Below are 27,724 nucleotides of genomic sequence, written 5' to 3' on the forward strand. Positions count from 1 at the left end.
CTCTCTACTGTGCCCTGGTGAGACCGCATCTGGAGTATTGTGTCCAGTTCTGGGCCCCTCTGTTCAAGAAGGACAGGGAACTGCTTGAGAGAGTCCAGCACAGAGCCACAAAGATGAGGAAGGGACCAGAGCATTTCCCTTACGAGGAAAGTCTGAGGGAGCTTTGGCTTGGAGGAGACTGAGAGGTGACCTACTGAACGCTTCTAAATATGTAAAGGATGTCTGTCAGGAGGATGGAGCCAGGCTTTTCTCAGTGACATCCAGTGACAGGATAAGGGCAGCGGGTACAAGCTGGAACAGAAGAGGTTCCACATTAATGCTAGAAAAAACCTTCTTCATGGTGAGGGTCACAGAATACTTGAACGGGCTGCCAGAGAGGTGGTGGGGTCTCCCTCACTGGAGACATTCAAAACCTGCCTGGATGCATTCCTGTGTGACCTAACCTAGGTGTTCCCAGCAGGGGGATTAGATTAGATGAGTTTTTGAGGTTTCTTCCAATCCCTGACATTTGGTGACTCTGTGATTCTGTAACTGGTATGGAGAAGAGACAGCAGCTATTAAAATGAAGACGTGGTTTAAAAAAAAAAAAAAGTACTATTTATTTATTAATTAATTTATTTATGTATTTTTAATAAATAATACAATTTTTAAGCTGATCTTCCCTTTCTCTTTTCTCTTTTTCTCTTTCTCGTTCTCTTTCTCTTTCTCTTCTCTTCCTTTTCTCTTTTCGCTTCGCTCTTCTATCGGCTCCACCGTTGTAGACAAAACTCTCTTATTCTCCTCCACATCTCACTAGAAAAAGGAGAATCACAAGTTGTGACTAGGAAATTGTTGTGTTTCCTCCCGGGAAGCATTCCTCCTTACCTCCTCTGACAGAGGCAAGCTACAACTGGGGCTGCACCAACAGCAAAGGCAGGAGTGCTGATACCTGTCTGTGGGCCCAAGCAGCCGGGAGAAGTTGTCAATCATGACCTCTTTGTGGCAGCGGGTGAGGATGACCACCGCCTGGCACAGGAAGGGCATGAACGTGCTCTGCTGCGCGGATGATGTGCAGCTGCGCAGGATGTGGAGGATTGGTAGCACCTGAAAGAAGGGCAGAAAGAATGACTTGCTGCATCCTTGACTCTGCAGGGCCTAACAATGGACATTCAGCACATGAGCAGTGCCTGCTCCCTTGACATGCTGCGAAGGCCTAAGCCTAAATTGCACACCAGCCACCCTGTCCAAGCCCTGGCTCTGCACTCAGGCTGTGCTTCTTTAGCACAAGAGGCAAATGGCACAAGGCGTAGTGCAACAACCAGCGAACGTCCAAGAGAGGTGGAAGAAAGTCTCTTACGTCCCGACAGATGTCCTTCCCGTACATCTGCAGAAAGGTGATCATCCACTTCCCAGCTGCACGCACGCGCATTCCTTTGCCTTTCCGCAAGGTCTCCTTGATGGCCATCAGGAAGTCAACGGTGCGTTCCAGGGGGAAGTTTCTGCACACCATCTGCAGAGAAAAGAGAAGCAGGAGAGATCTCATCACTGCTCTGCGGCAGCTCTTCAAAACAGAAAGCAGTCTGGAGGGCATTCTTAGCTCAGCAGCTTGCCGCTCATTCAGGGGCAATCACAGCGCTCCTGCTCTCCTACCCTGCTATTTATACGGAAGGCAGTTGAGCCTTCTCTCAGCTGCTCCACCCATGCTGTTTGCTTACATGCAAAGCCTACCTCCCAGCAGCCACAGTCACACACACACACAGACACACCATGGAATCAGCTCCTTGCATGGGGGGCCTGAAGGGCAGACGTAGCTCAGAGCCTTCTGCTACTTGCTGAGAAAAGAGGTCTCAGGGTGACAGCTCATTTTGGAAATGGTATGAAAGGCTGGGGACAGCCTAGGGTCGTGCAGAAGCCTATGCACTGAGATGCCACCACCCCTTTTTGGGTCCACTTACCCTTGCCAGTTTGGATGAGGTCTGGAGCTGAGTGATGGTGCTGCAGTCATTCAGCCCCTCACACAGGCTCCCAGTGTCTCCTGAATCCATGACTCTGTTGGCCACCTTGGCTGGAAAGAGCACGGGAGAAAAGGGAAGTCATGCTTCTGGAAACGGAACTGCTTTCCATGGGGGAGAGACTGAGGACAGGGTGGGGACAAGAAGAGAGCTGTGCACAGTGCATCTCCCTCCTGTACACAGGGCCCAGCCCGTGGGGCTCTGGTAGCGCTGCGGAGGAGAGCACAGGGCTGGTGCATCCCGCTCTACTCACCTTGGATTTGCAGAAGGGAGCTCAGGCAGGTGGCGGCCAACTGGCGGGATGTGGGCATGGGGTCACATGTCAGCGGAGCCAGCAATCCCACCAAGGAGCCAAAGGACTCACAGGCATCTCCTCTCTGCAGGGATGAGAGGCAGGAACAAAGCTGTAGGCAGCCCCAGCTCTCCCTAGCTTCTCCTGCCCGTGCCTTCCCCATGCCAGCATGCACAGCTGGGCGGAGCTCGCCTTCGAGCTCAGGGGCACTGGGGAGGGAGCAGGGAGCATGCAGTGGGGCTCTTAACTCACCTGAAGCCCTTCACAAGCAGCCAGCAGCTGGGAGCAGGTCTGCAGGGCCCTGTTACGCTCCCACATGTTGTTTGAGGTCAGTGATCTCTGCAGGGCCTGAAACAGAGCATGTATCACCATGGACATTTTTCCCTTCCTGCCATCCCTCTCCCTGTCCCTCTTTTCCCGACAGTTTCCCTCAGGTCCTGCCCTGTGGCTCCACGTGGACCCCCGCCTCACTGTGCGCTGACACTGCTGCTCCCATTTTCTGCAGATACTGCTGCCTCCTAACCCAGGAGCTTTTCCTCGGCTGGGCGCTGCCAGGGGCTGGCTCCTGCCTTTCCCCCTGCAGAGCCCATTTCTCTGCCCATTTCTCAGCTTGCAGTGAGCTGGCCTGTTAGCAGGAGATTTCTCCCCCTTCGATCATACTCTCAGTCCCCAGATCTCTGTCCCTGCTATCAACGGGCACCATGCTTCCTCCCTTGCCCCACACGTACTCACCTGGACTATGTTCTGGAAGAATCCCCGGGTGGTCTCTGTCTCAAGCAGGACCACCATGAGCCGGCCCAGAGCTTTCAACGATGTCTGCAGAAGCTGAAAGCAGGAGAGGGGATTGAGGTGTGGCATCACGGCTGCTGCTGGAGCATAGGCCGTGTGTGCTGAGGTAGGGCTCTGACACAGAGGTGGCCGGGAAAGTTACGGCAGGTTACCTGCAGGTACTGTGCTGCTTGCCGTGACTTCTTGATCTTCAGCATCATCTCTGCTGAAGGGTGTGACACAATGTTCTTGCAGCACAGAGCCAACATTTCACGAACATTCTTGCTTCCTAAAGAGGGCTTCAGCTTGCTGACAGGAGGAAAAAAAAGGAAGAGAAAGCAGAAAGGGCCTTTACCACTGCTCTCCAGACTGGTGCAGACAATGTCTGAGATTCTCCCAATCAATAGCTGCAAAGCCAACACCCCCAGCCCATGCTGCTGGAGCAGCGCCCGCCTCCTCCCTGGCAGCAGTGAACCACCTCCCGCTCTGAAAGGAAGAAGGCCACAGGTCTCCCTTCTCTTCCTCGCCTGGGGACAGCAGTACCAGGCCTTTCTCCCTGCCCAGAATCTCAGCTTCACTGGCCACAACAGCCCAGCCGTCTCTCCTGTAGATGCAGCTCCTTCCCCCTCCCCCCTCCAGGCCTTCGGAAGCTACCCTAAAGGGGGACCACCATCTGCCTTGCAAGCCTAGAGGCTCCCACCCTTACCTCAACTGCTCCAGGGCCAGAACCACCTTGAGGGGCACTGGGGAGACAGGGGTGCCCAAGTAATACTTCTTCAGCAAGTCCTGCAAGTACCAGAGAAACATTGTCAAAGTGGGCAAGGGCCACAAGAGAGCTCTTCTGCCTGGCCCACAGACAGAAACAACTGCCACACACCAGCCCCATCGTTCCCACATTTCCCATGCAAGCACTGCAGGATGCAGCAGCTCCACAGCTGGTGGACCTAGCCCGCTGCCTGCTGCTGCCTGCTGCTGCCTGCTGCTGCCTGCCAGCACCCAAGGTCCCCACCAGCTGGAGACGTGTGGCTGAGGGAGACCTGCATGGCTCCAGGGATGGCAGCCTCGTGGCACGGCCCGGAACTCCTCCACAGAGAGCCCTGTCTCTAGGCACTCACCATCAGGATCTCCAGCAGCTTGTTCTTCAAGGAGGGGTTAAAGAAGGCGGAGCCACCCACGGCATGGAGAGCAGAGCTGAAATCAGTGATGCTCTGCACCAGCGCGAGCTTGTTCTGCAAGTCCTGAGGCCAAGAGAGAAGAACATTCTTTGAACTGTGGGAAGGGCCAGGGACTGTCAAGGGGACACATGGGGCAACGCTAAGGGAAGGGCTTGGATCTTCATCTGGGCACAAACCGTTCCCCAAGGGACCTTTGGAAAGAGAAGGCCCATCTCAGCATCTCCCCACGTGGAGGGGCTGCCGCTGGGCACTCTGACACCCTGGCAGACTTTGAGCTCTCACCTGGCAGCTGCAGCTGTACAGCAGCAGGATGTTGCCCACAATGTCTCCTTCCAGGCGGGCAAGCAGCTGCTCCTTGGAGGCTCGCAGTGCCAAACTGCCATGGGCGAGGATGAGAGCGCTGCGTGTAGCCTGAGCTCTCGCGCTGTCCAGCTCCATCTGTGAGGGGAGAAATGCCTTGAGACACTCGCTCAGCAGCCCCCAGTGCCCTGCGGTGCACCTGGGCTCCCAGGGCAGGAGCTGCTGTGAAAATAAGGCAGAAGAATGCCAAGATGGGAACCCGTAGCACTTTACCTTCTTGCGCCTGGAAATCCTCCCATTGCGGCCTTTGCACAGCCTAGACGCAAACATGGTGAGTGTGTCCAGGACTGTGTGGAAGTTGCTGTCAGCAGCATGGCTGACAAGAGAGATCATTCCCTGCACAAAAGAACGAGGGGCAGTTGGCGCAGGCCTGAACCTACTGGCATGGCCCTCTGAGAAGCCTTCTGCCCCAGGGACAGAGCGCGGATGCTCACAGAGTTGGAGGAGAGGAGAGCTCACCTGGGCCTCAGATGGCTCCTCTGCATTGGATTCCTCCAGGTGCTGCAGCAGCTTCTCCTGGACATGGAGGACTTCCTTACAAGCTCCCAGAACGGTCCCCAGAGCCTTGTACAGGAAGGTCTGCGTGGGAAGGAAAGGAGTAAGCTGGGATGTGGCAGCAGCCTGACCTTACGGGAGAGGGCTAGATGGGAAGGACCCACACTCCCTGGGAGTCGCTGAGAGCAGCTGTGGAGCAGAGCTGTAGCCAGCCCCAGGCAGTTTGCAGGGAAGCGCCCTGTGAGGGCACAGGCCGTGGAAGCAGCATGAGCAGCCTGTGTGGGCAGAGCACCAGCCTCAGCCCCAGCCCCAGTTGGGCACTGCTGATTAGAGCCGCGGGGAACTCACCTTTTCTGCAGAGCTGCTGGCAGAGCTGCTCAGCCGCCGGCTCAGCTCGCAGCTCAGGGCCTTGGTCCAGGCCTCATCCTCCACAACATCCAGCGATGCCCTCAGGAACTGTTGGAGAACAGGAGAAGCCAATGTTCCCTTGCCCTTTGCTTCTTCCCGCGTTCCCAAGTCACTGCAGCCTTCTGGGGAGAGGTGCCTGGAAGAACAGCCCCTCTCCCAGCTCCCCCCAGCATTCCCTCCATTAAAGCCACCTACTGGTCCTCTCCTAAGACCCCCCTTGGGCTTGGGACAAAGAGGAAGAGGCAGCGCTGCAAAGGCGAGCAGCTGCTCCACAGCAGCTTTTGAGAGGCTGTTCCTGTCCCATGGTGGCTCGTATGGGAGCAGGGCTCCTTGTGGCAGGCAGGCAAGCATTTCTCTGCACCATGTCTCTCCACAGTGCTCTACCTTTAGCAGATGGTGCTCCCAGTCTTCAGAGTTGCGGAAGCTCTCATCTTTCCCTGCACATCAACAAGAAGCAAAAGAGCGTTGCTTGGAATCAAGCCACAAAAGAAGAGCTGCACCCAACCTGGCTTGGCTTGGGCACTCGCCCACTCTACCTCTCCCTCCCCACCAGCATTTTACCTTCAAGGTGCTGCAGCAGCAGGGGGATCTCAGCAGCCCACTTGGCCCCCACAGCTCTGTGGATCGTGCTGTGGAGGTTTTGCAGGAGCAGCAAGGCAGCGGCTTGGAGCTCGCTGCCTGCAAAAGGGCTCCCTGCCACCACCTGAGCGAGAGCAAGGAGAAACAGGGTCACTTCTGCTGCAAGAGAAGCGGCTTCCCCCAGGAGGAAAGCAGCTTGGCTCTGCCCTGATGGGCAAGGAGCAGCCAGCAGCTTGGCCCATGACATTGCAGGCTAGGAAGAGAATGGCATCCCCAGGAGTGAGGCAGGTGCTGGCATGCTCGGCCATGCTGCTTCCTCCTCGGGGCTTGTGGCACCGGCCTCAGGAGCATCTACTTACCAGCAGACGTGCCAGCAGTGTCTGGGCAGTCAGCAGTGGGCCTGCGAGGAGAAAGAAGTGCTGAGTAAGACTCCAAGACACTCTGTGCCCTGCCACGTGCACCTCTGCTCTCCCTTCTGGGTGCTAACATGGGTCAGCAGAGCTCACGGGGGAGCTTCTGCTCCTACCTTGAAACATGGAGCTGAGGAAGTGGGGATCCAGATCTTCCACGTCCCTCACCGTCAGCTCCCCTCTCTTGGCCAGGGCTTGGACGCAGCGGGAGACCGGGATCAGCATGCCGGTGTACTGGGCTGGCACCATGTACAGCAGCAGCCTTGGCCACAGGAGCTGTAGGGAACGAGGCAGTTGACCATGTCAGCATTCCTGCCTCCGCTCAGAGATAGAGAGGACTCTGAATTTCCGAGTCTTGTGTCCTTCAGAGCACGCTGGAGGACAGACCTGAGGTGTTGGAAGGGGACGAGGAACACGTGGTGCAAAGGCAAGGAGTGGCAGCAGGGCAGAGTGTGACTTACTTTGGAGATCCCTCTCACAGAGACATCCAGTGACCCCAAGATGTCCATACACAGCTCTTGGAGAGCTCCCTCTTCCTGGGCTTCCTGGGTGGAAAGGTCTCCGGCTGCCTGCACAACAGTGGTGTTAAAATGCCGGTTACTCTCAGTTCTCATTAGCCTCTCAGGAGGCTCAAGTGTGGCCCCACCGGTGCTTTTTTGCCAGCCTATGAGCTGCACAGGTCCTCCAAAGGAAGATGCTGCCCACTGTCCTTACCCTTCTTCCTGTGGCGCGGCTGAACTCCCTGAAGATGTGCCCCACCACATCCCAGGCTGAGCAGCTCCAGGTGTTAGCGCTGAGCAGATCCTCTATGAAGTGCAGCACGGCCCTCCTCACCTGCCAGGGGTCAATTGTGGGTGTGATTTTCCTGCTCAGAAGGCCAAGGGAAGCCACCTGCTCATCAGGTGCCCTTTGGGCATGAGCAGAGGTGACAAAAGCAGAGGAGAAGAGGTGAGGGCCAGGCCTTAGCACCAGGCTGTGCACTTTCCATGCACAGCACAGGGACCCGACCGCTCCACTCTGCCTGCTCTCCTGACAGAAGCCATCGTGACCATGTGGTCGATGCCCCAGCACATCCCTGGTCACCCCAGCCCTGCCGTATTGGCAGCAGCATCACCACCCTGACAGTGCTTTCCTTTCCCCAAACAGCTCACCCGGGTCCTGGGGTCACTGCACACACGCTGCACAGCCTCTGTAATCTGTGGCAGCTTCTCTGTCATCGCAGGCTCTGCAAGAGATGCACAGAAGCATGCGTGGAGGCACAACTCAGATGGCAAAAGGGATCCCTGGAAGTCCTCACCCATGGTACTGACCATCAGAGCGAGCCAGAGTGCCGAGCAGACCCAGGGCTGCCACGCATCCAGCCTCCCACTCATAGCCCAGCTGCGACTGCAGAAACAGGACCGTTTCCTCTGGGCAGATTTGGGCTGCAGGAAGGAAATGCCATGCTGTGTTAGTGAGCCACTCATGCCCATTTGTGAGGTGAGAGAGAGATGTATTGGCCAGAGCACCGGCAAGCATCGCCAGAGCTCCTCTCCTTACCCTGGAGCAGGATGCAGCGGGTCAGCTCTGCTCTGTCAGCCTCGCTGTGCTGCTTGGCGTCATCAGACAGCTGTGGGAACAAAGTCCATTTGAGAAAATCACATGAGCATTGAGGATGGAAAAGACACTGTGCTGCCAGCTCCTGTCTCCCTTGGCACTCTCAGGAAGAGGACACACAGACAAAACTAAGCCTGCCCCACAGGCATGCAGGAGCTAAGGCTGAGCAGCCATCAGAGGCTCAGAGCTTTGCAGTCCTCCTGAGGCTTAGCCAAGAGGGAAACTGCTGTGCACACCAGGATAGGCTCCCCTTACCTGATAGAACACAGCACTGGTGACGGCCAGAAACTTGTCCTTAGGGATGACAGACTGAACTCCCGGTAAGGCCTCCAGGAACATACGAAGGCTCTGCAAGAGACAAGCAGAGGAAGAAGGGGCTGAAGCCACATCTAGCCACTTGGGAGCAGAGCAGAGGAACTGTTTCCCAGTGGTTTGTCTGCTGGGAGAAGCTGCCACACAAGCGTTCTTGTTTGCCCGTCCCCCCCAGCAGCACCAAGAGAGGCTCTCTGCTCTTAGCTGAGCCTTGGGGCTTGGGCATCATTTGCAGGCATTTCCCACCCGCTGCCCTCTTCTCCCCCATCAGATTCAGGAGCCCCCATGGTGGTGGTGAAGCCTCCCATCCCCAGGAGATGGGCACCAGTGACTCTTGGCTTCCTCCTGGCTCCTGTCCACATTGTTCCTTCCTTGACTGAAGACCTCAGCAAGCCTCAGACTTCCCTTGAGCATCTGTTCCTTCTTTCTCCAAGGACTGCCCACCTCCTCCCTGCAGCCCCCTGACCCCTTGTGGCACTTGCACGGGCCCCACGTCCACAGCAAGCCCTGTGCAACATCTTACCTTGGCCACCCTGCAGGTGTCTTGCATCTCCTGACACGGGTGCACGAGCCAGAGGAGCCGCTCCCAGACGTGCTCTCGGGGCAGCTCCTCTTGCAGGAGGACAGTCATCATGGCAGTCACAGCCCCGAGAACGGCCTGTCTGTCCTGGAGAGGGATGGCAGAGGCCCAGCATCAAAGACTGAAGGTCTGCCCTTCCTACAGAGAGGCCTTTCTTTTTCCATTCCCCTTCCCCACACCCCTGTGCCCAGCAGCACATGGGCTCGCTCTCCCTGGGCAGGCAGGTTTTCCCCATACCCTCATCCCCGGCTCTCCCTGCCACAGTGCTGTGACTTGTGACTGCTCCCTGGCAGGGAGATCCAGCCCCAAGCACAGAGCCAGTTTGGGGCCCTTTGCAGAGCCAGCCCACACCCTCTCGACACCCCTCTGCTCTCAGCCTGCTGGGCACAGACAGAGCTGCCAACATGGATGCCCCAGCTGCCATCCCAGGCTGGCAATGCAGCAGTGCTCACCTCTTCCTCCTTGCAGTCCTGCCAGTTGCTGACCACAAAGAAGAAGAGCTCATGAAGAGTCTCATACATTTGTTCTTTCTCTGTGGCAGGCCAGGGGCTGTGCTTTCCAGAGGACAAGTGAGTCTTGACGCCATCCATCCATTGTTTCACAACTGAAAATAAACAAACAAAGAAAGAAAGAAACAAACAAGTAATTAATTATAGAAAACAACAACAACAACGCAACAAAACAAAAGAAAAGGCAGCCTGCGAGAGTCTGCAGCAGGGTGAGGGGCAAGGGCTGTCCCCAGCCCCCCTGCCCTGGGGCCGGCACTCACCAGCACAAGCAGTGCGCAGGGTCCGGCCGCTCCTCACCCGGCCCACCACACTGCACAGGCCGGCCAGCGTCAGCCACACAAAAGAGATGCACTGTGGAGCTGCAGAGAGGAAGGAGAAGGGCACAGTCAGAGCCTCAGCAGGGAGGGAGGAGAGGCTGCAGAGCCCTGCACCCCCCAGCTCTATGCAGATCATGCGCAAGGGGAGAGACCCCTCTCCCTAGTTGTTATAGATGTCAGGAGGCTGAGGGCACTCTACCATAGATGCTGAAGAGTTTGCTCAGGGTGACGAGCACAAACTCCTTGCACATCTCCCGTGTGGCCTTCAGGTGGCCCTGGAGCTCGGCCATCACCAAGGAGAAGTGAGTCCGGGCCAGAGCCACCAGGACATTGCTGGCAGCCATTCTCACGCTGTCCGTCACGCCCTGAAAAAGAGTCACTGGTGACACACGGCACAGGAGGCTGCCCGAGCCTTCCCTTGGAAGGGCCAAGCCAGCGCCGTCTGCCAGCAGAACACCAGCATGGGCAGGCAGCTCCCTTTGCCTTCGGGAGTGACCCCTCACCTGGGCTGCTGTCAGGTCCTGGGACACCTCAGCCAGCAGCCGGTTCACCACTCCGCACGGCGGGCGGCTGTCCTCTTCCCCCAGGACGTGCTCCAGCTCGCAGTACGCCTGCTCTCGGTCACCCTGGGGACAGGGATAGGTCACGTTTTTCTTTGCCCTTGTTCCTGGGGAGCCGCCCGCTGCCACCCATCGCTATGCCGATGTGCTGCCGGGGCCTGGCACCCACGGGACCAGAACCAGGGCAAGGACCGATGGTTGGACGTCCCCAGCTCACCTCCTGGTCTTGCAGGCGCTGCAGCAGTAAAGTCACGGCACAGGTGGGGACAGGGCTTTCCACCCTGCCTCTCTCCCCGCGACGTATACAACTGGGCATGCAGCCCACACAGGCAAAGAGACCTGGAAGGAAAGAGCAGAGCAGCTGTCCCAGTGTTGCTTGGAGCCAGGGCCGAGCATGCAGCCAGCTCTGGGAGGAACGCTCCTCCAGCCCCACAGCGCGGGGTGGGCTGCGCTGGCACATGCGTGGTTGGTGGGGAGAGGGGAGAGAGCCTTCCCCTTGCTGGGGTACTGGGGAAAGCACAGTGGGCGGCTGCACTCAGCAGAGCAAGGACAGTGCTGCTGGCACGTCCTAAAGAGACACTGGAGGCACACACGTGCTCGGGCAGCACCACGGTGTCCAGAGAGGTGGAGGGACCTCACCTCGAAGGGCTCTCAGCCGCTCCATCACAGCAGGATGCCTCCAGACAGACACAACGCTCTCTCTGGGTTCACTTCCTGCGCGTCCCACAAGCGGACTGAGCCACCGCTCCCACCGCTGCCACAGGGGTGAAAGCCACAACTGTGACATCACAGCAAGGAGTGTCACCTCACAGAGCATGACATGCCCTGGGCTGGGTCCTGGGATCCTGTGATGGTGCCTGTTTTCTGTGTTGGTACCTGTTCATGTAAAGCCTAAAGGCAGCTTAGAATAAACAGATCAGTTTGTTTATATTCATTGTGTGCCACAAAGTGAATCTAGGATGAATAGTGGAAACATTTTTCATGTCTTACATTACAATAACTTCAGAAGTCCCCCGTAACACACACACCTTTTTTTTCCCTGAAACATGTGAATATTAAATTGATATCAGTCACAACCTTGAAGTGATTTTTCAGAAGTCGTGATTTGTGTGACTGGAACGGAAACCATCAGGCAACTGCAGCTGTGGTATGAATTTGTGAAGGTAGTTCTCAGATGAATTCCAGTATGTTTTATATTGTCTTAAACATTCAATACAAATGCTATCAGGAATACCTCGTATTGGGAAAGAATCCAACTCAGGAACAAATGTCGTGATTTTAGATCACTCTTCAGTTGCAAACAAATCACTGGCTATTGACGTGTTTTCCATCTTGCATTTAACAATCAGCATAGGTATGATTACTCAGAGTAAAGCAATAACACGTAGCAGTAATGGGAATGATACTATATGAAATCATGGAATGAAATTTATCTTTACAGTGTGTGTTTAATTGAGATTCTATATATACCACTTCAGAAAGCAGTACAAAACATTCATTTCTCCAGTCAAACTGGAATTTGTCCTTATGTACTGCATTATTGCTGACAAATAAGACACAGTGCAACAAAGCTGCAGCTATGGAAACATTTGAATGTCTGTTTACTTCTCTTGATTGAGGCTTATTATAAAATTCTAGAAGTATAGCATCAAATGCGATCTTCATTTTGACAGGTGACAGGACGAGGGGAAATGGCTTCAAGTTGTGCCAGGGTTGGATATCAGGAAACATTTCTCTGCATAAATGGTGTTAAGCACTGGAACAGGCTGCCCAGGGAGGTGGTGGAATCTCCTTCTCTGGAGATGTTCAAGACCTGCCTGGTCTGTGATTCAATCAATTCAGTTCTGTGATTCAATCTATTTACAGGTACAGTAGAATCTCAGGTAAGGCGGGTATATAAATTTTAATTGGAAATGACAGGTCTTAGTTTCTATTAGTTTTGATTAGATATTGAAAAGTACTTTTACTGACCCTATTTATACATTTTAATGTATTTTAATATTAAATTCACAAAATACAATATTTTTTCACAGTCAATATGACACTTAATGCCAGCTTCAGTTTAATCATATTGTCTATCTCAAGAGGGAAACATCATCTGTTACTTCTGAACCAGTTAAAAGACTTTTCCAGTATATACAAGGCCACTCAGGATTTATGCAAGATTTGTCATCTGCACCTGCACCTTTTTTTAAATAAATGAATTACATCTTCTTATTTTTCCAGAGTTTGAACTGAAAATATTTTTCCAGGTATCATGAACGTAGCTGCAAAGGTGATTTGAATAGGGACCATTATATCTGTGTGCTTCTAACTTCCACACTGTTTTACATATTCTCCACATACTTTTATGGATTCCACTGACTATATACAATCTCTCTTAAAAAAAAATTCTTTCTAAGCAGCAGCTCTGGAAGATTTCCAGAATGATAAGTTTTATTATCTTCTTGCTCCCTCTAATTTTTTTTTCTTTAAATAGAATTACTGATCCATAATTGAAAACTGTGGAGTTTCAGCCCATTGACGTGAAGAATGCATACAAGAAAGGATTATAAAATGATGGTTTTTATCCATAAAAACTTAAATCCAAAGCTTTTGGACTTCCCATTAAATAAGAATTTCAGAAATGAAAGGCAAGATGCTCGCATTATCCCACATCTTAAAAATATAATCTATAAAAGAAAATAACTGCTGGAAATCAGCCCAGCCACAGTTGTTGCAGTTAGAGTATAGATGAAAAGGGAAGGAAGAAAAGTCCAAATGATTTTCTTAGCATTCCTTCTAAATTACCGTTTATTATCATAAGCTTCTTACAAGGAAATGGAAGAAAATGAACATAGACTCAGTGTTACTGCTCTTGAAGAAGCACTCATGATGTTTTCTATGGACTCATGTTACAGCAACTGCTAGCAGAAATTAGAAGAGAAATAATTACCTTTGTGTCTCCACATTATAGCACAAGAGATGAAAAAATAAGTACCTCTTTTCAAAAACTGGATGAGGTTTAACAAAAGCAAGTGTAGAGTCTTGCATCTGGGGAGGAATAATTGCATGCACCAGTACAGGTTGGGGGATGACCTGCTGGAGGGGAGCTCTGCGGAGAGAGAAGGACCTGGGTGTCCTGGTGGACGACAGGTTGGCCATGAGCCAGCAGTGTGCCCTTGTGGCCAAGAGGGCCAATGGCATCCTGGGGTGCATTAAAAAGAGCGTGGCCAGCAGGTCAAAGGAGGTGATCCTCCCCCTCTACTCTGCCCTGGTAAGACCTCATCTGGAGTACTGCGTCCAGTTCTGGGCTCCCCAGTACAAAAAAGACAGGGATCTCTTGGAAAGAGTCCAGCGGAGGGCCACGAAGATGGTGAAGGGCCTGGAGCATCTCTGCTATGAGGAAAGGCTGAGTGAACTGGGTCTGTTCAGCCTTGAGAAAAGGAGACTGAGAGGGGACCTGATCCAGGTCTATAAATATCTCAGGTGTGGGGGGCAGAATGGCGAGGCCGGACTCTTTTCAGTGGTGAATGGTGACAGGACAAGGGGAAATGGCCAGAAACTGCAGCATAGGAAGTTCTGCACAAATGTGCGCAAGAACTTCTTTACAGTGAGGTGACGGAGCACTGGAACAGGCTGCCCAGGGAGGTGATGGAGTCTCCTTCTCTGGAGATGTTCAAGACCTGCCTGGATGCCTACCTGTGCGACCTGCTGTAGGGAACCTGCTTTGGCAGGGGGGTTGGACTCCATGATCTCTGGAGGTCCCTTCCAACCCCTACAATTCTGTGTGATTCTGTGATATGACAGATGAAAGATGACATACAGCAAGGCAAATAAGTGTCCTTTGATGGTCTGCTCTGAAAGGCCAGTGTTCAAAAACAGGACCTCTTCTGTATTTATCCCTCTCATCTTTCACAACCCAGATATATAAAACACATTACTCCCCCTACTAAGTGTTTCTAATTTTCTGTATGTTACTGTTACAAATGTAACAGACAAAACTGTAAAAAAATAAAAGTGCACTGTTACCATTTCATAAACATACAAGTCACAAAATACTGTCATCATTATTCCTAGCTCATATCAGGTCCTCTTTGCTTTTAAAATCCTGCCTATTACTCTCATAGCTGAACAACTTCCACTTGAAACCACTGTTCCCAGCAGCGAAGACCTCAGGGCATTTCATGCAGTATCTGGTCTCCCTCAGGTCTCAAGATCTATACCTGCACTTCAGTTCTTAGTTTATTCATTATCTTAGCCTTTTGTTACTATCATTGTTTTGACTGCAAAGCTGAGGCCTGTCTTAGGCAGGATGTAGCAGTAAGCATGTGGACAGGTTTTGTCAGGAAGAAATACTACGTGTGATCCTCAGGTCATGCAACCTCATAGCACTGTGTGCTTTGTCTTCTGATTTGCAAGCTCCACCAGTCCACAGGAGACCAGCTGTCTTAGTAGCTCACAGCCTGAAATTCAGCCTTTAACGTTGTTTGGCCTTGTTTTTTTTCAGTCGCTTCAAGATTTAGTTCTGATGTCTTCAGTGAATATGAGAAATGCCCTGGGACTGTCTGAAGGAATTAGACAGCAAACTTAACACAGAAGTCTAGGTCTACTACCACTGAGGAATCAAGCCATTATGTGTCAAACCTGGAGGATGGCAAGCTCGACTCACACATCTCAGGAAATCAATGAATTGTAATGGTGACAGGTCTGCCGTGTGTTACAACACGCTGCAGCCAGGACCCACTGGGTAGGTGCCTGCAAAGAATATTTCACCCTTCTATTCTTCACATTCACTGCTCAACGTCCTTTTCTGATTGACTGTTTTACTTCCCTGGCTTGGGTGGGTGTTGAGTTGGGTGGGGGGAAAATGGAATGAAATGCAACACAGGCAAGCTAGAGACTTGTGTCTAGGCAAGAGCAATGCCAGGTAGCAGTATAGGTTGGGGACTGACCTGTTGGAGAGCAGCGTAGGGGAAAGGGAGCCGTGGGTCCTGGTGGACAGCAGGGTGACCATGAGCCAGCTCTGTGCCCTTGTGGCCGAGAAGGCCAATGGAACCATGGGACCTACTAGAAGGGGCATGGTTAGGAGGTCAAAAGAGGTTCTCCTGCTTCTCTACTGTGCCCTGGTGAGACCGCATCTGTGTCCAGAGTATTGTGTCCAGTTCTGGGCCCCTCTGTTCAAGAAGGACAGGGAACTGCTTGAGAGAGTCCAGCACAGAGCCACAAAGATGAGGAAGGGACCAGAGCATTTCCCTTACGAGGAAAGTCTGAGGGAGCTTTGGCTTGGAGGAGACTGAGAGGTGACCTACTGAACGCTTATCAATACGTAAAGGATGTCTGTCAGGAGGATGGAGACAGGCTTTTCTCAGTGACATCCAGTGACAGGATAAGGGCAGCGGGTACAAGCTGGAACAGAAGAGGTTCCACATTAATGCTAGAAAAAACCTTCTTCATGGTGAGGGTCACAGAATACTGGAACGGGCTGCCAGAGAGGTGGTGGGGTCTCCCTCTCTGGAGACATTCAAAACCTGCCTGGACGCATTCCTGTGTGACCTAACCTAGGTGTTCCCAGCAGGGGGATTAGATTAGATGAGTTTTTGAGGTTTCTTCCAATCCCTGACATTTGGTGACTCTGTGATTCTGTAACTGGTATGGAGAAGAGACAGCAGCTATTAAAATGAAGACGTGGTTTAAAAAAAAAAAAAGTACTATTTATTTATTAATTTAAGCTCATCTTCCCTTTCTCTTTTCTCTTTTTCTCTTTCTCGTTCTCTTTCTCTTTCTCTTCTCTTCCTTTTCTCTTTTCGCTTCGCTCTTCTATCGGCTCCACTGTTGTAGACAAAACTCTCTTATTCTCCTCCACATCTCGCTAGAAAAAGGAGAATCACAAGTTGTGACTAGGAAATTGTTGTGTTTCCTCCCGGGAAGCATTCCTCCTTACTTCCTCTGACAGAGGCAAGCTACAACTGGGGCTGCACCAACAGCAAAGGCAGGAGTGCTGATACCTGTCTGTGGGCCCAAGCAGCCGGGAGAAGTTGTCAATCATGACCTCTTTGTGGCAGCGGATGAGGATGACCACCGCCTGGCACAGGAAGGGCATGAACGTGCTCTGCTGCGCGGATGATGTGCAGCTGCGCAGGATGTGGAGGATTGGTAGCACCTGAAAGAAGAAGGGCAGAAAGAATGACTTGCTGCATCCTGGACTCTGCAGGGCCTAACGATGGACATTCAGCACATGAGCAGTGCCTGCTCCCTTGACATGCTGCCAAGGCCTAAGCCTAAATTGCACACCAGCCACCCTGTCCAAGCCCTGGCTCTGCACTCAGGCTGTGCTTCTTTAGCACAAGAGGCAAACGGCACAAGGCATAGTGCAACAGCCAGATAAAGTCCAAGAGAGGTGGAAGAAAGTCTCTTACGTCCCGACAGATGTCCTTCCCGTACATCTGCAGAAAGGTGATCATCCACTTCCCAGCTGCACGCACGCGCATTCCTTTGCCTTTCCGCAAGGTCTCCTTGATGGCCATCAGGAAGTCAACGGTGCGTTCCAGGGGGAAGTTTCTGCACACCATCTGCAGAGAAAAGAGAAGCAGGAGAGATCTCATCACTGCTCTGCGGCAGCTCTTCAAAACAGAAAGCAGTCTGGAGGGCGTTCTTAGCTCAGCAGCTTGCCGCTCATTCAGGGGCAATCACAACGCTCCTGCTCTCCTACCCTGCTATTTATACGGAAGGCGGTTGAGCCTTCTCTCAGCTGCTCCACCCATGCTGTTTGCTTACATGCAAAGCCTACCTCCCAGCAGCCACAGTCACACACACACACAGACACACCATGGAATCAGCTCCTTGCATGGGGGGCCTGAAGGGCAGATGTAGCTCAGAGCCTTCTGCTACTTGCTGAGAAAAGAGGTCTCAGGGTGACAGCTCATTTTGGAAATGGTACGAAAGGCTGGGGACAGCCTAGGGTCGTGCAGAAGCCTATGCACTGAGATGCCACCACCCCTTTTTGGGTCCACTTACCCTTGCCAGTTTGGATGAGGTCTGGAGCTGAGCGATGGTGCTGCAGTCATTCAGCCCCTCACACAGGCTCCCAGTGTCTCCTGAATCCATGACTCTGTTGGCCACCTTGGCTGGAAAGAGCACGGGAGAAAAGGGAAGTCATGCTTCTGGAAACGGAACTGCTTTCCATGGGGGAGAGACTGAGGACAGGGTGGGGACAAGAAGAGAGCTGTGCACAGTGCATCTCCCTCCTGTACACAGGGCCCAGCCCGTGGGGCTCTGGTAGCGCTGCGGAGGAGAGCACAGGGCTGGTGCATCCCGCTCTACTCACCTTGGATTTGCAGAAGGGAGCTCAGGCAGGTGGCGGCCAACTGGCGGGATGTGGGCATGGGGTCACATGTCAGCGGAGCCAGCAATCCCACCAAGGAGCCAAAGGACTCACAGGCATCTCCTCTCTGCAGGGATGAGAGGCAGGAACAAAGCTGTAGGCAGCCCCAGCTCTCCCTAGCTTCTCCTGCCCGTGCCTTCCCCATGCCAGCATGCACAGCTGGGCGGAGCTCGCCTTCGAGCTCAGGGGCACTGGGGAGGGAGCAGGGAGCATGCAGTGGGGCTCTTAACTCACCTGAAGCCCTTCACAAGCAGCCAGCAGCTGGGAGCAGGTCTGCAGGGCCCTGTTACGCTCCCACATGTTGTTTGAGGTCAGTGATCTCTGCAGGGCCTGAAACAGAGCATGTATCACCATGGACATTTTTCCCTTCCTGCCATCCCTCTCCCTGTCCCTCTTTTCCCGACAGTTTCCCTCAGGTCCTGCCCTGTGGCTCCACGTGGACCCCCGCCTCACTGTGCGCTGACACTGCTGCTCCCATTTTCTGCAGATACTGCTGCCTCCTAACCCAGGAGCTTTTCCTCGGCTGGGCGCTGCCAGGGGCTGGCTCCTGCCTTTCCCCCTGCAGAGCCCATTTCTCTGCCCATTTCTCAGCTCGCAGTGAGCTGGCCTGTTAGCAGGAGATTTCTCCCCCTTCGATCATACTCTCAGTCCCCAGATCTCTGTCCCTGCTATCAACGGGCACCATGCTTCCTCCCTTGCCCCACACGTACTCACCTGGACTATGTTCTGGAAGAATCCCCGGGTGGTCTCTGTCTCAAGCAGGACCACCATGAGCCGGCCCAGAGCTTTCAACGATGTCTGCAGAAGCTGAAAGCAGGAGAGGGGATTGAGGTGTGGCATCACGGCTGCTGCTGGAGCATAGGCCGTGTGTGCTGAGGTAGGGCTCTGACGCAGAGGTGGCCGGGAAAGTTACGGCAGGTTACCTGCAGGTACTGTGCTGCTTGCCGTGACTTCTTGATCTTCAGCATCATCTCTGCTGAAGGGTGTGACACAATGTTCTTGCAGCACAGAGCCAACATTTCACGTACATCCTTGCTTCCTAAAGAGGGCTTCAGCTTGCTGACAAGAGGAAAAAAAGGAAGAAAAAGCAGAAAGGGCCTTTACCACTGCTCTCCAGACTGGTGCAGACAATGTCTGAGATTCTCCCAATCAACAGCTGCAAAGCCAACACCCCCAGCCCATGCTGCTGGAGCAGCGTTCGCCTCCTCCCTGGCAGCAGTGAACCACCTCCCGCTCTGAAAGGAAGAAGGCCCCAGGTCTCCCTTCTCTTCCTCGCCTGGGGACAGCAGTACCAGGCCTTTCTCCCTGCCCAGAATCTCAGCTTCACTGGCCACAACAGCCCAGCCGTCTCTCCTGTAGATGCAGCTCCTTCCCCCTCCCCCCTCCAGGCCTTCGGAAGCTACCCTAAAGGGGGACCACCATCTGCCTTGCAAGCCTAGAGGCTCCCACCCTTACCTCAACTGCTCCAGGGCCAGAACCACCTTGAGGGGCACTGGGGAGACAGGGGTGCCCATGTAATACTTCTTCAGCAAGTCCTGCAAGTACCAGAGAAACATTGTCAAAGTGGGCAAGGGCCACGAGAGAGCTCTTCTGCCTGGCCCACAGACAGAAACAACTGCCACACACCAGCCCCATCGTTCCCACATTTCCCATGCAAGCACTGCAGGATGCAGCAGCTCCACAGCTGGTGGACCTAGCCCGCTGCCTGCTGCTGCCTGCTGCTGCCTGCTGCTGCCTGCCAGCACCCAAGGTCCCCACCAGCTGGAGACGTGTGGCTGAGGGAGACCTGCATGGCTCCAGGGATGGCAGCCTCGTGGCACGGCCCGGAACTCCTCCACAGAGAGCCCTGTCTCTAGGCACTCACCATCAGGATCTCCAGCAGCTTGTTCTTCAAGGAGGGGTTAAAGAAGGCGGAGCCACCCACAGCATGGAGAGCAGAGCTGAAATCAGTGATGCTCTGCACCAGCGCGAGCTTGTTCTGCAAGTCCTGAGGCCAAGAGAGAAGAACATTCTTTGAACTGTGGGAAGGGCCAGGGACTGTCAAGGGGACACATGGGGCAACGCTAAGGGAAGGGCTTGGATCTTCATCTGGGCACAAACCGTTCCCCAAGGGACCTTTGGAAAGAGAAGGCCCATCTCAGCATCTCCCCACGTGGAGGGGCTGCCGCTGGGCACTCTGACACCCTGGCAGACTTCGAGCTCTCACCTGGCAGCTGCAGCTGTACAGCAGCAGGATGTTGCCCACAATGTCTCCCTCCAGGCGGGCGAGCAGCTGCTCCTTGGAGGCTCGCAGTGCCAAACTGCCATGGGCGAGGATGAGAGCGCTGCGTGTAGCCTGAGCTCTCGCGCTGTCCAGCTCCATCTGTGTGAGGAGAAATGCCTTGAGACACTCGCTCAGCAGCCCCCAGTGCCCTGCGGTGCACCTGGGCTCCCAGGGCAGGAGCTGCTGTGAAAATAAGGCAGAAGAATGCCAAGATGGGAACCCGTAGCACTTTACCTTCTTGCGCCTGGAAATCCTCCCATTGCGGCCTTTGCACAGCCTGGACGCAAACATGGTGAGTGTGTCCAGGACTGTGTGGAAGTTGCTGTCAGCAGCATGGCTGACAAGAGAGATCATTCCCTGCACAAAAGAACGAGGGGCAGTTGGCGCAGGCCTGAACCTACTGGCACGGCCCTCTGAGAAGCCTTCTGCCCCAGGGACAGAGCGCGGATGCTCACAGAGTTGGAGGAGAGGAGAGCTCACCTGGGCCTCAGATGGCTCCTCTGCATTGGATTCCTCCAGGTGCTGCAGCAGCTTCTCCTGGACATGGAGGACTTCCTTACAAGCTCCCAGAACAGTCCCCAGAGCCTTGTACAGGAAGGTCTGCGTGGGAAGGAAAGGAGTAAGCTGGGATGTGGCAGCAGCCTGACCTTACGGGAGAGGGCTAGATGGGAAGGACCCACACTCCCTGGGAGTCGCTGAGAGCAGCTGTGGAGCAGAGCTGTAGCCAGCCCCAGGCAGTTTGCAGGGAAGCGCCCTGTGAGGGCACAGGCCGTGGAAGCAGCATGAGCAGCCTGTGTGGGCAGAGCACCAGCCTCAGCCCCAGCCCCAGTTGGGCACTGCTGATTAGAGCCGCGGGGAACTCACCTTTTCTGCAGAGCTGCTGGCAGAGCTGCTCAGCCGCCGGCTCAGCTCGCAGCTCAGGGCCTTGGTCCAGGCCTCATCCTCCACAACATCCAGCGATGCCCTCAGGAACTGTTGGAGAACAGGAGAAGCCAATGTTCCCTTGCCCTTTGCTTCTTCCCGCGTTCCCAAGTCACTGCAGCCTTCTGGGGAGAGGTGCCTGGAAGAACAGCCCCTCTCCCAGCTCCCCCCAGCATTCCCTCCATTAAAGCCACCTACTGGTCCTCTCCTAAGACCCCCCTTGGGCTTGGGACAAAGAGGAAGAGGCAGCGCTGCAAAGGCGAGCAGCTGCTCCACAGCAGCTTTTGAGAGGCTGTTCCTGTCCCATGGTGGCTCGTATGGGAGCAGGGCTCCTTGTGGCAGGCAGGCAAGCATTTCTCTGCACCATGTCTCTCCACAGTGCTCTACCTTTAGCAGATGGTGCTCCCAGTCTTCAGAGTTGCGGAAGCTCTCATCTTTCCCTGCACATCAACAAGAAGCAAAAGAGCGTTGCTTGGAATCAAGCCACAAAAGAAGAGCTGCACCCAACCTGGCTTGGCTTGGGCACTCGCCCACTCTACCTCTCCCTCCCCACCAGCATTTTACCTTCAAGGTGCTGCAGCAGCAGGGGGATCTCAGCAGCCCACTTGGCCCCCACAGCTCTGTGGATCGTGCTGTGGAGGTTTTGCAGGAGCAGCAAGGCAGCGGCTTGGAGTTCGCTGTCTGCAGAAGGGCTCCCTGCCACCACCTGAGCGAGAGCAAGGAGAAACAGGGTCACTTCTGCTGCAAGAGAAGTGGCTTCCCCCAGGAGGAAAGCAGCTTGGCTCTGCCCTGATGGGCAAGGAGCAGCCAGCAGCTTGGCCCATGACATTGCAGGCTAGGAAGAGAATGGCATCCCCAGGAGTGAGGCAGGTGCTGGCATGCTCGGCCATGCTGCTTCCTCCTCGGGGCTTGTGGCACCGGCCTCAGGAGCATCTACTTACCAGCAGACGTGCCAGCAGTGTCTGGGCAGTCAGCAGTGGGCCTGCAAGGAGAAAGAAGTGCTGAGTAAGACTCCAAGACACTCTGTGCCCTGCCACGTGCACCTCTGCTCTCCCTTCTGGGTGCTAACATGGGTCAGCAGAGCTCACGGGGGAGCTTCTGCTCCTACCTTGAAACATGGAGCTGAGGAAGTGGGGATCCAGATCTTCCACGTCCCGCACCGTCAGCTCCCCTCTCTTGGCCAGGGCTTGGACGCAGCGGGAGACCGGGATCAGCATGCCGGTGTACTGGGCTGGCACCACGTACAGCAGCAGCCTTGGCCACAGGAGCTGTAGGGAACGAGGCAGTTGAGCATGTCAGCATTCCTGCCTCCGCTCAGAGATAGAGAGGACTCTGAATTTCCGAGTCTTGTGTCCTTCAGAGCACGCTGGAGGACAGACCTGAGGTGTTGGAAGGGGACGAGGAACACGTGGTGCAAAGGCAAGGAGTGGCAGCAGGGCAGAGTGTGACTTACTTTGGAGATCCCTCTTGCAGAGACATCCAGTGACCCCAGGATGTCCATACACAGCTCTTGGAGTGCTCCTTCTTCCTGGGCTTCCTGGGTGGAAAGGTCTCCGGCTGCCTGCACAACAGTGGTGTTGAAATGCCGGTTACTCTCAGTTCTCATTAGCCTCTCAGGAGGCTCAGGTGTGGCCCCACCGGTGCTTTTTTGCCAGCCTATGAGCTGCACAGGTCCTCCAAAGGAATATGCTGCCCACTGTCCTTACCCTTCTTCCTGTGGTGTGGCTGAACTCCCTGAAGATGTGCCCCACCACATCCCAGGCTGAGCAGCGCCAGGTGTTAGCGCTGAGCAGATCCTCAATGAAGTGCAGCACGGCCCTCCTTACCTGCCAGGGGTCAATTGTGGGTGTGATTTTCCTGCTCAGAAGGCCAAAGGAAGCCACCTGCTCATCAGGTGCCCTTTGGGCATGAGCAGAGGTGACAAAAGCAGAGGAGAAGAGGTGAGGGCCAGGCCTTAGCACCAGGCTGTGCACTTTCCATGCACAGCACAGGGACCCGACTGCTCCACTCTGCCTGCTCTCCTGACAGGAGCCATCGTGACCATGTGGTCGATGCCCCAGCACATCCCTGGTCACCCCAGCCCTGCCGTATTGGCAGCAGCATCACCACCCTGACAGTGCTTTCCTTTCCCCAAACAGCTCACCCTGGTCCTGGGGTCATTGCACACACGCTGCACAGCCTCTGTAATCTGCGGCAGCTTCTCTGTCATCGCAGGCTCTGCAAGAGATGCACAGAAGCATGCGTGGAGGCACAACTCAGATGGCAAAAGGGATCCCTGGAAGTCCTCACCCATGGTACTGACCATCAGAGCGAGCCAGAGTGCCGAGCAGACCCAGGGCTGCCACGCATCCAGCCTCCCACTCATAGCCCAGCTGCGACTGCAGAAACAGGACCGTTTCCTCTGGGCAGATTTGGGCTGCAGGAAGGAAATGCCATGCTGTGTTAGTGAGCCACTCATGCCCATTTGTGAGGTGAGAGAGAGATGTATTGGCCAGAGCACCGGCAAGCATCGCCAGAGCTCCTCTCCTTACCCTGGAGCAGGATGCAGTGGGTCAGCTCTGCTCTGTCAGCCTCGCTGTGCTGCTTGGCGTCATCAGACAGCTGTGGGAACAAAGTCCATTTGAGAAAATCACATGAGCATTGAGGATGGAAAAGACACTGTGCTGCCAGCTCCTGTCTCCCTTGGCACTCTCAGGAAGAGGACACACAGACAAAACTAAGCCTGCCCCACAGGCATGCAGGAGCTAAGGCTGAGCAGCCATCAGAGGCTCAGAGCTTTGCAGTCCTCCTGAGGCTTAGCCAAGAGGGAAACTGCTGTGCACACCAGGATAGGCTCCCCTTACCTGATAGAACACAGCACTGGTGACGGCCAGAAACTTGTCCTTAGGGATGACAGACTGAACTCCCGGTAAGGCCTCCAGGAACATACGAAGGCTCTGCAAGAGACAAGCAGAGGAAGAAGGGGCTGAAGCCACATCTAGCCACTTGGGAGCAGAGCAGAGGAACTGTTTCCCAGTGGTTTGTCTGCTGGGAGAAGCTGCCACACAAGCGTTCTTGTTTGCCCGTCCCCCCCAGCAGCACCAAGAGAGGCTCTCTGCTCTTAGCTGAGCCTTGGGGCTTGGGCATCATTTGCAGGCATTTCCCACCCGCTGCCCTCTTCTCCCCCATCAGATTCAGGAGCCCCCATGGTGGTGGTGAAGCCTCCCATCCCCAGGAGATGGGCACCAGTGACTCTTGGCTTCCTCCTGGCTCCTGTCCACATTGTTCCTTCCTTGACTGAAGACCTCAGCAAGCCTCAGACTTCCCTTGAGCATCTGTTCCTTCTTTCTCCAAGGACTGCCCACCTCCTCCCTGCAGCCCCCTGACCCCTTGTGGCACTTGCACGGGCCCCACGTCCACAGCAAGCCCTGTGCAACATCTTACCTTGGCCACCCTGCAGGTGTCTTGCATCTCCTGACACGGGTGCACGAGCCAGAGGAGCCGCTCCCAGACGTGCTCTCGGGGCAGCTCCTCTTGCAGGAGGACAGTCATCATGGCAGTCACAGCCCCGAGAACGGCCTGTCTGTCCTGGAGAGGGATGGCAGAGGCCCAGCATCAAAGACTGAAGGTCTGCCCTTCCTACAGAGAGGCCTTTCTTTTTCCATTCCCCTTCCCCACACCCCTGTGCCCAGCAGCACATGGGCTCGCTCTCCCTGGGCAGGCAGGTTTTCCCCATACCCTCATCCCCGGCTCTCCCTGCCACAGTGCTGTGACTTGTGACTGCTCCCTGGCAGGGAGATCCAGCCCCAAGCACAGAGCCAGTTTGGGGCCCTTTGCAGAGCCAGCCCACACCCTCTCGACACCCCTCTGCTCTCAGCCTGCTGGGCACAGACAGAGCTGCCAACATGGATGCCCCAGCTGCCATCCCAGGCTGGCAATGCAGCAGTGCTCACCTCTTCCTCCTTGCAGTCCTGCCAGTTGCTGACCACAAAGAAGAAGAGCTCATGAAGAGTCTCATACATTTGTTCTTTCTCTGTGGCAGGCCAGGGGCTGTGCTTTCCAGAGGACAAGTGAGTCTTGACGCCATCCATCCATTGTTTCACAACTGAAAATAAACAAACAAAGAAAGAAAGAAACAAACAAGTAATTAATTATAGAAAACAACAACAACAACGCAACAAAACAAAAGAAAAGGCAGCCTGCGAGAGTCTGCAGCAGGGTGAGGGGCAAGGGCTGTCCCCAGCCCCCCTGCCCTGGGGCCGGCACTCACCAGCACAAGCAGTGCGCAGGGTCCGGCCGCTCCTCACCCGGCCCACCACACTGCACAGGCCGGCCAGCGTCAGCCACACAAAAGAGATGCACTGTGGAGCTGCAGAGAGGAAGGAGAAGGGCACAGTCAGAGCCTCAGCAGGGAGGGAGGAGAGGCTGCAGAGCCCTGCACCCCCCAGCTCTATGCAGATCATGCGCAAGGGGAGAGACCCCTCTCCCTAGTTGTTATAGATGTCAGGAGGCTGAGGGCACTCTACCATAGATGCTGAAGAGTTTGCTCAGGGTGACGAGCACAAACTCCTTGCACATCTCCCGTGTGGCCTTCAGGTGGCCCTGGAGCTCGGCCATCACCAAGGAGAAGTGAGTCCGGGCCAGAGCCACCAGGACATTGCTGGCAGCCATTCTCACGCTGTCCGTCACGCCCTGAAAAAGAGTCACTGGTGACACACGGCACAGGAGGCTGCCCGAGCCTTCCCTTGGAAGGGCCAAGCCAGCGCCGTCTGCCAGCAGAACACCAGCATGGGCAGGCAGCTCCCTTTGCCTTCGGGAGTGACCCCTCACCTGGGCTGCTGTCAGGTCCTGGGACACCTCAGCCAGCAGCCGGTTCACCACTCCGCACGGCGGGCGGCTGTCCTCTTCCCCCAGGACGTGCTCCAGCTCGCAGTACGCCTGCTCTCGGTCACCCTGGGGACAGGGATAGGTCACGTTTTTCTTTGCCCTTGTTCCTGGGGAGCCGCCCGCTGCCACCCATCGCTATGCCGATGTGCTGCCGGGGCCTGGCACCCACGGGACCAGAACCAGGGCAAGGACCGATGGTTGGACGTCCCCAGCTCACCTCCTGGTCTTGCAGGCGCTGCAGCAGTAAAGTCACGGCACAGGTGGGGACAGGGCTTTCCACCCTGCCTCTCTCCCCGCGACGTATACAACTGGGCATGCAGCCCACACAGGCAAAGAGACCTGGAAGGAAAGAGCAGAGCAGCTGTCCCAGTGTTGCTTGGAGCCAGGGCCGAGCATGCAGCCAGCTCTGGGAGGAACGCTCCTCCAGCCCCACAGCGCGGGGTGGGCTGCGCTGGCACATGCGTGGTTGGTGGGGAGAGGGGAGAGAGCCTTCCCCTTGCTGGGGTACTGGGGAAAGCACAGTGGGCGGCTGCACTCAGCAGAGCAAGGACAGTGCTGCTGGCACGTCCTAAAGAGACACTGGAGGCACACACGTGCTCGGGCAGCACCACGGTGTCCAGAGAGGTGGAGGGACCTCACCTCGAAGGGCTCTCAGCCGCTCCATCACAGCAGGATGCCTCCAGACAGACACAACGCTCTCTCTGGGTTCACTTCCTGCGCGTCCCACAAGCGGACTGAGCCACCGCTCCCACCGCTGCCACAGGGGTGAAAGCCACAACTGTGACATCACAGCAAGGAGTGTCACCTCACAAAGCATGACATGCCCTGGGCTGGGTCCTGGGATCCTGTGATGGTGCCTGTTTTCTGTGTTGGTACCTGTTCATGTAAAGCCTAAAGGCAGCTTAGAATAAACAGATCAGTTTGTTTATATTCATTGTGTGCCACAAAGTGAATCTAGGATGAATAGTGGAAATATTTTTCATGTCTTACATTACAATAACTTCAGAAGTCCCCCGTAACACACACACCTTTTTTTTCCCTGAAACATGTGAATATTAAATTGATATCAGTCACAACCTTGAAGTGATTTTTCAAAAGTCGTGATTTGTGTGACTGGAACGGAAACCATCAGGCAACTGCAGCTGTGGTATGAATTTGTGAAGGTAGTTCTCAGATGAATTCCAGTATGTTTTATATTGTCTTAAACATTCAATACAAATGCTCTCAGGAATACCTCGTATTGGGAAAGAATCCAACTCAGGAACAAATGTCGTGATTTTAGATCACTCTTCAGTTGCAAACAAATCACTGGCTATTGACGTGTTTTCCATCTTGCATTTAATAATCAGCATAGGTATGATTACTCAGAGGAAAGCAATAACACGTAGCAGTAATGGGAACGATACTATATGAAATCATGGAATGAAATTTATCTTTACAGTGTCTGTTTAATTGAGATTCTATATATACCACTTCAGAAAGCAGTACAAAACATTCATTTCCCCAGTCAAACTGGAATTTGTCCTTATGTACTGCATTATTGCTGACAAATAAGACACAGTGCAACAAAGCTGCAACTATGGAAACATTTGAATGTCTGTTTACTTCTCTTGATTGAGGCTTATTATAAAATTCTAGAAGTATAGCATCAGGTACGATCTTCATTTTGACAGGTGACAGGACGAGGGGAAATGGCTTCAAGTTGTGCCAGGGTTGGATATCAGGAAACATTTCTCTGCATAAATGGTGTTAAGCACTGGAACAGGCTGCCCAGGGAGGTGGTGGAATCTCCTTCTCTGGAGATGTTCAAGACCTGCCTGGTCTGTGATTCAATCAATTCAATTCTGTGATTCAATCTATTCACAGGTACAGTAGAATCTCAGGTAAGGCGGGTATATAAATTTTAATTGGAAATGACAGGTCTTAGTTTCTATTAGTTTTGATTAGATATTGAAAAGT

The 27,724-nt window shown here is 54.3% G+C and overlaps 2 protein-coding genes across 2 annotated transcripts; both read right to left on the minus strand.

Moving 5' to 3' along the window:
* Positions 1–657: 657 nt before the first annotated feature.
* LOC125687558 (maestro heat-like repeat-containing protein family member 2B) lies at positions 658–11,081 on the minus strand. The gene is made up of 31 exons (XM_048932771.1): positions 10,992–11,081; positions 10,570–10,691; positions 10,296–10,418; positions 9,992–10,157; positions 9,736–9,834; positions 9,419–9,570; positions 8,910–9,053; positions 8,330–8,422; positions 8,018–8,087; positions 7,789–7,902; positions 7,630–7,703; positions 7,193–7,312; positions 6,940–7,047; positions 6,595–6,754; positions 6,428–6,468; positions 6,051–6,192; positions 5,874–5,926; positions 5,430–5,537; positions 5,046–5,165; positions 4,800–4,922; positions 4,509–4,664; positions 4,167–4,289; positions 3,758–3,837; positions 3,225–3,360; positions 3,016–3,108; positions 2,536–2,631; positions 2,245–2,368; positions 1,935–2,044; positions 1,337–1,489; positions 929–1,083; positions 658–792 (listed from the first exon to the last, which is right to left on the minus strand). Exons 1-31 carry the CDS (start codon positions 11,014–11,016, stop codon positions 741–743), a joined length of 3,435 nt encoding a protein of 1,144 aa, XP_048788728.1. The 5' UTR covers positions 11,017–11,081; the 3' UTR covers positions 658–740.
* Positions 11,082–16,074: 4,993 nt separating this feature from the next.
* Positions 16,075–26,493, minus strand: LOC125687612 (maestro heat-like repeat-containing protein family member 2B). The gene is made up of 31 exons (XM_048932855.1): positions 26,405–26,493; positions 25,983–26,104; positions 25,709–25,831; positions 25,405–25,570; positions 25,149–25,247; positions 24,832–24,983; positions 24,323–24,466; positions 23,743–23,835; positions 23,431–23,500; positions 23,202–23,315; positions 23,043–23,116; positions 22,606–22,725; positions 22,353–22,460; positions 22,008–22,167; positions 21,841–21,881; positions 21,464–21,605; positions 21,287–21,339; positions 20,843–20,950; positions 20,459–20,578; positions 20,213–20,335; positions 19,922–20,077; positions 19,580–19,702; positions 19,171–19,250; positions 18,639–18,774; positions 18,430–18,522; positions 17,950–18,045; positions 17,659–17,782; positions 17,349–17,458; positions 16,751–16,903; positions 16,340–16,494; positions 16,075–16,203 (listed from the first exon to the last, which is right to left on the minus strand). Exons 1-31 carry the CDS (start codon positions 26,427–26,429, stop codon positions 16,152–16,154), a joined length of 3,435 nt encoding a protein of 1,144 aa, XP_048788812.1. The 5' UTR covers positions 26,430–26,493; the 3' UTR covers positions 16,075–16,151.
* Positions 26,494–27,724: the final 1,231 nt, after the last annotated feature.

This window comes from Lagopus muta, chromosome 1, assembly GCF_023343835.1.
Source record: "Lagopus muta isolate bLagMut1 chromosome 1, bLagMut1 primary, whole genome shotgun sequence".
NCBI classification, from domain to species: Eukaryota; Metazoa; Chordata; class Aves; order Galliformes; family Phasianidae; genus Lagopus; species Lagopus muta.